This window comes from Dipodomys ordii, unplaced genomic scaffold (genome assembly GCF_000151885.1).
Source record: "Dipodomys ordii isolate 6190 unplaced genomic scaffold, Dord_2.0 Scaffold123, whole genome shotgun sequence".
NCBI lineage: Eukaryota > Metazoa > Chordata > Mammalia > Rodentia > Heteromyidae > Dipodomys > Dipodomys ordii.
The window spans coordinates 1,717,847-1,728,302 of record NW_012267339.1 but is presented as its reverse complement, the minus strand read 5'-3'; the positions used below and the strand labels follow the sequence as shown (position 1 = coordinate 1,728,302).

General features: G+C 37.3%; 1 protein-coding gene across 2 annotated transcripts in view; it reads right to left on the bottom strand.

Annotated features, from left to right (window-relative positions):
- Nucleotides 1-939: 939 nt before the first annotated feature.
- The window catches only part of LOC105995892 (probable E3 ubiquitin-protein ligase HERC6), a 53,523-nt gene continuing 44,006 nt past the window's right edge, over nucleotides 940-10,456 (bottom strand). The window contains exons 18-24 of one of the 2 annotated variants that reach the window (XM_013029804.1): nucleotides 9,765-9,931; nucleotides 7,974-8,034; nucleotides 6,920-6,990; nucleotides 3,546-3,729; nucleotides 3,354-3,456; nucleotides 1,398-1,688; nucleotides 940-1,171 (exon numbers count right to left, since the gene is read on the bottom strand). In XM_013029804.1, the coding sequence (XP_012885258.1) occupies nucleotides 1,462-1,688; nucleotides 3,354-3,456; nucleotides 3,546-3,729; nucleotides 6,920-6,990; nucleotides 7,974-8,034; nucleotides 9,765-9,931 (813 nt within the window). In that variant the 3' untranslated portion in view covers nucleotides 940-1,171; nucleotides 1,398-1,461. Of the gene's footprint in view, nucleotides 1,179-1,397; nucleotides 1,689-3,353; nucleotides 3,457-3,545; nucleotides 3,730-6,919; nucleotides 6,991-7,973; nucleotides 8,035-9,764; nucleotides 9,932-10,456 lie in introns of both variants that reach the window. The other variant, XM_013029803.1, reaches the window with a different exon arrangement.

Below are 10,456 nucleotides of genomic sequence, written 5' to 3'. Positions count from 1 at the left end.
CTATGGTGAGTAAAGGGTCTTTATGAAAGGGTGCCTGTTCCTGTGGCTTTTGTGGCCACTATTTTCATTAAATATCAGCATCTTTCAGTTGGGGGAATATTGTTCCTTTGAATTGTATATTCTACTAATTGTTATTATATATTCTTATTATGTATTCTGGCTAAGTGGGGAATGTTCAGAAAAGAAGTGTGAGCTGGCAATGTTTACAATGCAAAGTTTGCAGTCTTCACATTCCTTCTTTCACAGCATCTTAGGTTTGACAACCTATCAGTTTCTTTCTTTTTAAGATGTTTAGTTGGGCAGAAAGCCCATATTTTGATTACCTTTATTTATCTCCTTTGATAAGGATTAGTTTAGTCCAAGGATGAGTTCTGTCAAATGCTTTACTTGAGACGAAATTCCCTTCCCCCAAAAATACACAGTCAGAGAAAGTGCAAAGCTAAAAGTATAGTGAGACTTCCCATTATCTGTTAGAGTGGTACGTATTCCTAGCTCCTGGCTCTTAGCTCCATTTAGATTGGATTTTAGTTTGTTTTTGCTTTCATGACATCCATTCCTGTTCTATTCTGCTTCAGAAAAGTTCTTGGAACACAATATTAGGTTTAAATGATTATTCGAAGAATTAATGAATCCTTTAACATTTGACATTCAAAAATTTGCTAAATTAAATTCAAAAACATTCCTCAGTAGAAAATATGCATGTACATTTACCTGGAGGCATGTGGTTCCAGTGATACCATGATTGATGAACGAATGCAAGGCTTTGAGTTCAAACCCCAGTACAACCACACACATACACACACGCGCATGCACACACACACCACACACACACACACACAAACACTTGTACACATGCGTGCATGTGCATGCACACACACAGACACAGGTTGTAATTTTTGCTTATTGTTTTGAAACAAGATTATGTCTTTGATATTTACATTTAATTAACATGTTATTAACAATAACGTTAAGTATGCTGAATATTTATACTTTTTACATTGTTAAAATATTTTAAAGTATCCTGTCGTTATTCTGGAAATGATTTGTTTAAAAGAAACATCCTCACAGCAAAGTTAGGAATGCAGGAAGTGTTTCGTATCATTTTATTTCACTAGAATTTCATTTATTCTGGATTTCATTAGCTTATTGGTCATCCTCACATTTTTCTAAGTAATCTTTTTTTGGGGGTGGGGGGTCTGGTCGTGGGGCCTGAACTGGGCCTGAGTGCTGTCCTTCAGCTCTTCAGCTCAATGCTAGTGCTCTACCATTTGAGCCACAGTGCCACTTCCGGCTTTTTTTTTTTTTTGCTTATGTGGTGCTGAGGAATTGAACCCAGGGCCTCAGGCATGCAAGGCAAGCACTCTACCACTGAGCCAACTTCCCAGCCCCTTTCTAAATAATCTTAACTAAAATCTTACAATCTCTTTTATCAATGAGACGTGAAAAAGAATCAAGAGGTGATTATTGCTGGCCAGCTTCCGGTGAGACAAAGCCTCTGTAGTTATTGATGGCCACTTGAAGAGCTTTCTTCATCCTCTTCATTGTAGAATACTTAGGCAGGAGTAGAATATTATGACAAGTCAGTGATCTTGGTATATCATTTTCACTGTAAGTTTCAGGACAGCAAAATCGTATTCTGCTATCATTCAGACCTCCCACAGACAGTCTGTCAGTTCCTGTAAGAAACACTTGAAAGGAATAAAATTTGGTTAAGATAGTTCATAGAGGAAAACTTCAAATGGGAAGGAAGACAATGGTTTTCCATAAAGGTTTATTTGTATATGCTTCTATGGCAAGAGCTACATGAGGCCAGGTAAAATACACAAAATCAGGATATCTGGTTCTGGTTCTCCATGAGTCATGATGGTAGAGAAATTATTAACAAGAAAATACAAAAGCAAATATAAGGAAGTTTAATTGAGCTGCATTAGAAACATGAAGGACTGAGAGAGCAGGAAGTTCACTGAGGTCAGACTGACTAGTTTTCTAAAAGAGGAATGAGGTGAGTCTTCAAATGTTCAGGAAAAAACAAAATGGAGTACCTCACAACACTAGCTCACAACACGTGAAATGGAGTGGAAGGCCATTGTTAATGAGATCACAGACAGGCACAGCTGAACCTTTGAACTGACCTTCTACATGACTGCCCTCTGGAAATTGACCTTGAATATGTAGTTAACCTTCCGTGACTTGTTGTTGACCATTTTACAGAGATACAATGGACTCCTTCTTCCAAACTATGAAGAGATCAAGATCAATCCTTTTCTTGCAAGACTGATGATTCTTTGCCAACACTATCATAACTCCTACCAATGCATGCAATTTCCAAGCCATTTGCAGCTAGGAATAGAGACTGTTGGTAAAATCTTTTTTTTTTTTTTCCAGTCTTGGGCTTGAACTCTCAGCCTGGGCACTGTCCCTCAGCTCTTCAGCTCAAGGCAAGCACTCTACCACTTGAGCCACAGTGCCACTTCTGGCATTTTCTACTTATATGGTACTGAAGAATCAAACCAAGGACTTTATGCATGCAAGGCAAACAGTCTACACTGAGACCAATGATAAAATTTGAATCAAGTTGGGTGCAGCAGCTCCACCTGTACTTGGGAGGCTAAGTGGAAGAATGGGAGCTAGAAGCTGGCAAGGCGTTAACAAGACCTCATCTCAACCAAAATTTGGGGATAGGTGACACATATCTGTCAACCCACTACAGAGAGAAGTGTAAAATAGAGAAGGCTTAAGATACAGGCTAGCCTTGGCAAAATATAACCAGAGCAAAAAGGGCTAGAGGTATGGCTGAAGTAGTAGAGCACCTGCCTAGATACAACCTAAGGACTAAGAGATGAGAGACTGGCTGGGTGCCTGTAATCCTAGCTACTCAGGAGGTTGTTATCTGAGGCTACTAATTCAAAGCCAGCCAGGTAAGGAAGTTTATATGACTCTCCTTTCCAATTAAACAGTCAAAGTCCAGACATTAAGATGTGTCTAAAATGGTAGAGTGCTAGCTTGGAGCAAAAAAACTAAAGGACAGCACCCAGGCTCTGAGTTCAAGCCCAAGTACCTGATACTAAACCAATCAGTAAATAAGTAAATCAATAAATAAACAAACTGGAGATGAGACTGCTCAGTGTAGCAAAGATACTAAAATAGCACTGTGTCTAATACTTTTATCAATGGAAGACAGGCTAAAAATATAATGATGACCTAAAAGCAAGGAGTCTGCCATTGGTATATGTGACCTACTACTAATATGTATAACCTACCATTCATACACATGACCTACTGTTAGGACATGTAACTATTGTTAATAGACATGACACACCATTAAAAATGACTTCAACTACTTCAATACTTACAGAGAAATTTTTTCTTTTCAGCCAATGATAGTTCGTGGAAAGCCTTCCAGAATAACTTTATTGTGTGATGTGATTTGTTATATCCTTGCTCATACACTGAATTCTTGAGAGAAAGAGGACAAAAGTAGTCTTTAGGGGAAATATGTAAAAATTATTTAGAAAAGACAGGGATGCTATAGATAACACACCTACCATTTCAAACTGTTTCCAGTCATAATCAGTATTTCCAATTATTGCTGTCATTAGTTCTTCAGGCTTGAAGAACTGAACCATTATCCAGTCACAGAGCTTATAAAATCCTCTCTGAAATTCCTCATAAATTGGCTTTATAGAGATGTTGAAAATATAATCAACATACTTAGAAACATAATCTTTCCTTGTGGGAAGAAGAAAAAAGCAAATGAAATATATTACTAGTCTCTAACATAGTCTCCACTTTTCTCTTTTGTTGTTTAATCATTTCTATTGGGAAAGAAAAGTCTATATCTTCTGCATAGCACAGAGTCCTGCATAACAGAGTGATATAAAAGCCTGATCAGCTAGCAGAGGCAATGTTACAGACTATAAACAAAAGGACTGGCATTTTATTGTTACATTTGCTTCCTCCCATCCAGAAATTTTTTTAAAGCATTGATCTGAACAAATCCATCGTAAATTGAAAACTCCGTATATCAAATATGTATTCAATATGTGTTATCACCATACTAAGTGTGATAGTTTAGCAATGCAGTCCATTGTAGAGTGTTGGATGTTGTCTTTCCTGATCACAGCTTCCTAATCAACTTCCTGATCAGTCAACAGCTGCCTAGCTACCAGAGTAAGAGGCTTACTTGCTAGCCCAGGGAAAGGTTGAAATAAGAAACTGTGGAGTACGGTTTCTACTAAGTGCATGATACTTCCACACCATTGTTAATCTGAATTACTCTAAGTCATTCTTCTGCCTAAAATCTTCCAAATACTTCACCCTTATTGTGAATCCAGACCTCCTTCTACCATCAAATCCAGCAGCTCCTGGATGTTAGCTCTATCACATTGACCTTGCCTAAAACTTCAAGCAGTTTGTATATATTATAATGCAATACATTATTTTACTTGATTGGTGTATATTAATTGTACAAAGTAAGGAATTTCAAGTGATACCCCCATCCATTTATTCATGTTAACCTTTTAAAATTATTGTTATTGTTTTTAAGTAGACATTGTTTTTCCTGTTCACCTGTTTTTCCCTCTCTGTTAGTCATCAGATTTTGATATGATTATGATGTTTTCAGGGCTGGTCATTCTGTCCCTTTTGCTCTGCCCTCTCCCAGAGAGGGCACTTTGTGGGTTTTTTTCCTGCATGATTTGCCCTACAAAATACAGATCTCTTTGTATGATAAATTTCCTGAATGCCAAGTGTTACAGTTTGGATATGGGTACATGAATAGACTTCACATATTGAAATCTATTCCCCACTGTGCAATATTAAAAGGGTAAAATTCTACCTGATTATGGTGCTTAGAGATGAGGTCTTTGGAAGGTAGTTAGAATCATATAGCTTACCACAAGGACCCTCAATATTAAACACTGGAGGAAGAAGACCAGAAGAGAACTATTAACTAAATAAACCCCTTTTCTTTTTATTAAGTTACCTAGTGTCAGGTATTTCCCTCTAGTAATGAAAAATATACCAATAGAACCCAATCATTACTGCAGGCATTTTCACCAGAAGCATGTTTGGTCTCTACCTTTCAGTCAGCCTAGTAAACCTTCCTACTTCAATTATTTCTTGATAATGGCCATTCTAACTGGGGTAAGGTGGAATCTTAATGTTGTTTTGATTTGTATTTCTTTTATGGCCAGAGATATTGAGCATTTCTTCATGGATTTATTGACCATTCTTATTTCCTCTTCAGAGAAGTCTCTCTTAAGTCTTTAGCCCACTTGTTAATGAGGTAGTTGTTTCTTTGGGGATCTATTTTGGGGAGATTTAAATTTTTACCTCTCAGTATATTTTAGATATGAGGCCTTTACTAGTGGGGCTAGTAATGATCTCTCCCAGTCTGTGGACTTGACACTATGTTGGAAATGAACTATACAACTTGTGTGGGAGGGGAGGGGAGTAAGGAAGGATAAGCCAGAGAAAATGAGGGAGGAGGGTAACAGTGTTTAAAAAGAAATATACTCACTACCTTACTTATGAAACTGTAGCCCCTCCTTGCTCATCACCTTTATAATAAAGATATTTTTTTAAGTGACAAAGAAAAAAATCATCTCTAGATATCCTCCCTTATAACAAGTGATGGGCTGGTAAGTGTTTAACAACCAGTTTTCTGAAAGGAGGGGAAGACAGGGATTGGGGAAAAGAAGAGAGAAAAAGAAGGAGGAAAGGAGGGAGAAAGAAGAGAGAGAAAAGGAAGAAGTGAAAAGAGAGAAGGAGAAGGAGGAAAGGAGGAAGAAGAGGAAAATGAAGAATTAGGAGGAAGTGAAGGAGGAGGAGGAATGTAGAGGAAGGAGGAAAAGGAAGAAGAGGAAGAATCTTTTTGTTTCCTTGGGTCTGGTCGTGGGGCCTGAACTCTGGGCCTGGGCACTGTCCCTCAGCTCTTCAGCTCAAGGTTAGCACTCTACCACTTGAGCCATAGTGCCACTTCTGGCTTTTTTCATTTTGCTTATGTGGTGCTGAGGAATCGAACCCAGGGCCTCAGGCATGCAAGGCAAGCACTCTACCACTGAGCCATCTTCCCAGCCCCAAGAGGAAGAACCTTATCTGAAGCAGTTGTCAGTTTCTGTGGTGCATATATTCTCTCTAAGGCCGACTTCAAGCTACAGGAGCTTTAATAATGAACTACAATTCTTTCAGAAAATTCAGTTCTTAAAAACTGGTTATCAGCTAGCTCCAGTTTACCATTAGTAATCTCTTAGTCCCTTGAATGGCTTTAAGTTTCCTCAGGGTACGCACCCCTACATTACATACCTACATTACATGATGATTTAGGTATATGCTTTCTGCTCCACTAGAATTTAAGTTTGACATTTCTATTTTTCATTGTTTTATCTCTAGATTCCACAATAGGGAAATAGGGTCTTATATAGGACAGAAGCTGAGTAATCTCTGAAATGATAGAAATTACTCACACACACACACACACACACACACACACACACACAGTGCCAGTCCTGGGGCTTGAACCCAGGGTCTGGGTGCTGTCTCTGAGCTTTTTTCCTCAAGGCTAGTGTTTTACAAGATGAGTCATAGCTCCACTTCTGGCTTTTTTGATAATTAATTGGAAATAAAAGTCTCACAGGCTTTCCTGTCTGGGCTGGCTTCAAACTTCAATCCTCAAATTTCAGCCTCTAGAGTAGCTAGGAGTACAGGCAGGAGCCACCAGCACTCAGTTTAGAAATATTTAATTCTGATTCCTTTGTCCCATTCTCTTACCCTATAATTTATTTATCTTTCTAAAAGACAATGAGTTAATCTACTCATCTGATAAGTCAATAGATATTCTGTAAAGTACAATGACACAAGTATTTTATGTATATTAAAAATATATACATCTTTAAGGTATATACATCTTATAACTTACTTGTTGGTTTGGTTCACAGGTATAGAGCTTCCATTTGGTACTAAATCAACAGTATTTTCATCCCAGTATATCTGTAACCAAAATGTTTCAGGTATCAAGCATAAAAGTAAGTCTCAATAATCATATTATGGGGGCTGGGAAGGTGGCTCAGTGGTAAAGCGCTTGCCTTGCATGCCTGAGGCCCTGGGTTCGATTCCTCAGCACCACATAAGCAAAAAGAAAAAAGCCAGAAGTGGCGCTGTGGCTCAAGTGGTAGAGCACTAGCCTTGAGCTGAAGAGCTGAGGGACAGCGCCCAGGCCCAGAGTTCAGGCCCCATGACTGGACCCAAAAAATAAATAAATAAATTTTAAAAAATAATCATATTATGGGAATAATATATTATTCCTATAATGGCTTAACACCACTTTTCCCTATAGAAATTTAAATAATTAGGGTCAATTGTTTATCCTGTTCATTTTTTAAAATACGTATTAAAAGCCAGGCACTCACGGCCCATGCCTGTAATTCTAGCTAAACAGAGGGCTCTGAGGTCTGAGAATCACAGTTCAAAGCCAGTCCAGGTAGATTAATTAATCATCAAGAAAGACAGATGTGGAGCTGTGGGTCAAGTGGTAGAAAACCAGCCTTAACCTAACAAGCCAACCGAGAGCACACACCTGAGTTCAAGTTCAAGTATTAGCACAAAAATAAATTAATTAAAAATTTAAAAATTATTCATATATATAATTTATAATTATTTAAGGCATAAGTTATTCTGTTTAGCTGTTTAGATTGTTTACATTAATTGAACAATTACTATACCTTTTAGGGGAATCTATAGATATAAATTATCAAATAATTAGTGAATGGGCAGGGAAATTTTTGCAGCACAAAAGTAAATAGTCTTTCAAAAGTATGGGCACACCATATATGTAAGATTCTGTATTAAAAATAATTTTAATAAGAAAGGTTAGGGCTGGGTATGTATCTCAGTAACATAGCATTTACCTGGTATGCATAAGGCTTCCCCCCCAAACAGATTAAAGTAAAACTATAATCAAACTTATTACTCACAGAAAAATAAATGTCAGCTTCAATGACATCAGCTTTACAATTAAGAATTTCCTGTAGACTCCTGTGAAAAATTTGATTAAAAAATTACATTTGTTGATCTTATAGTAAATGTTCAATGGGAAAGAATATGAACAGTCCAGAAATGTATCAAATGCAATGTAATATTCTCTCTTTCTACCCACAGTTCTTGCTGGTGTCAGCCATCTTTAGTTTCATCAGCTGGACTACTTATTCCTGCCACACAGACTACAGAATCTGATGGCACAGAGCTTCATCCTCTAGACCAGGGATTCTGAACTAGGCCTCATTCTGCCTCTTAGTGGGGGTATGGAGAAGACTGGAAACATCTTTGATCTTCACCATGAAAGGGAGGGTAGCTAGTTGCATCTCATGGAGGCTGAACCCTAAAGTTGATAAGTATTCCACAATCTCCAGGAAAGCTCTTCACAACACAGTATTAGCAGCCCGAGGGGGCTAGATTAACTTAGTGATAATTAGCTTGCCTAGCATATATAAAGCCTTGCATTTGAGTCCCTGGAACCTAAAAAATGAAGCAGTAAGCAAAAATGTAGCCCCAAATGTCAATGTTGCCAAGATTGAAAAACTCTGTTCTAAGGTAAATCTGGCCACTATATTCTCCCTTGTCTAGTTAAGAAGATAATTCTTTCCCCCAACTTATTGTTGTAAGTGTATTTGTAGAAAAATGATATCTCACTTTTGCTTTTTCAGTAACTAATGAAGTAGAGCATGCTTTCAGTTTTTGATTTGCCATCTATGTACATACTTACATCACCGGTCTGTAGTCTGACAATGTTGTGTGAAGACACACTTAGGACATATATCATGAACTGTTCAGAGTAACTATTTCCTACCTTAATCAAGTCAAAAGACAGAGCTAACACTAAAGCTACCAGCACAACCATGTTTGTTGCAGCATTATTTACCATAGCTGAGATATGGCACTAACCTAGATACCCCACAGTAGATGAATGGATCAAGAAAATGTGGTGTATATACACAATGGAATTCTATGCTTTCATCAGAAAGAAAGATATTACAGTCATAAGGAAATATATTAAGCAAAATAAGCCACACCCAAAGAAATACAGGCTGTGTGATTTTCCTCATTTGTAATATCTAGACTATGTCTATGATATTCTTACAGGAAGATCACAATAACTCAATAGCTAGGTACATAAAATGAAGCTTATCAAAATGAACTCCAAGAAACGGAAACAAGAGGGTTTTTTTTATAATGCATTGTTTGCAGTTATTTCTTTTTTTTCCCTTTGGTTTATGCCCTATTGTCACCATTTTTTATTTCTGAACACTTTGTCTTATATGTAAGTTTATTGGATTTGGAGAAGGGAAGAGGAAGTATAGAAACAATAGGACAAAGGGTAAACCAATGCAACAGTGATACTCACTAGATACTATGTTGGAAATAAAGGAGAGTCAAGGCAGGGAGGGGGAAGTGGGTGAAAGTGAGAGAAGGGGAAACACTGTTCAAAAAGAAATGTACTCATTGCCTTACTTACATAGCTGTAACCCCTCTATATATCACCTTTACAATATTTTATAAGAAAATGTTAATTTAGATTAGAATAATTCAGAACTAGAGGTATATTTGGATTGTATTAATATTTGAAGGTTTACTCTAAGTTATGCTAAAATTCGAATTCATTATATTGACCTAATCTGTCTGATGTGTCTCTCCTTGTGTAACTTTTTGGGCCTAAACAGTTCAGACTTCCTAGGTATACTCCCAAGAAAGAAAATATATTTACTTACTTCCCCACAAGAGGACTGAGATCTTTCAAGTCTTCCAATGATGGTTTTCGGTCTAGAAGTTTTTTATACAACGACAGTGGGAAACGAAGATTGGCAGGATTGGAATTTAATAGGGAGAGCCCACATAATATTCCAAAGAGATAATATTTCTTCTTCTCAAGCTTAGGCTGAAAAAGAAGAAAAATCATATCAATTAGACAAAGGAATATACTAGAAAAGAGAAATACTAAGCCAGTTGCCGGTGGCTCATGCCTGTAATCCTAGCTACTCAGGAGGCTGAGATCTGAGGATTGCAGCTCAAAGCCTGCTCAGGCAGGAAAGCCCATGACATTCTTATCTCCAATAAACCCTCAGAAAACCAGAAGTGGTGTAGTGGCTCAAGTGGTAGAATGCTAGCCTTGAGCTGAATTGCTAAGGGACATTGCCCAGGCCCAGTGTTCAAACCCCAGAACCAACAAAAAAGAAAGAAAATATATTAGTTTCCTTTTCTAAAACCCCAAAAGAAACAAATTGAACATGAGGAGAATAGAATTTGAAATTCTTTCATAGGTAGAATACAATATTTCCTCTGCACTTTTCAATGCACATTAATATTACATAAGTGAATTTATTTTCTGTTACTTATGGAATATCTGAAATATACAACATATACTCCAAGTCATAAACTAAGTTTTTCATGATTTAATTTTATA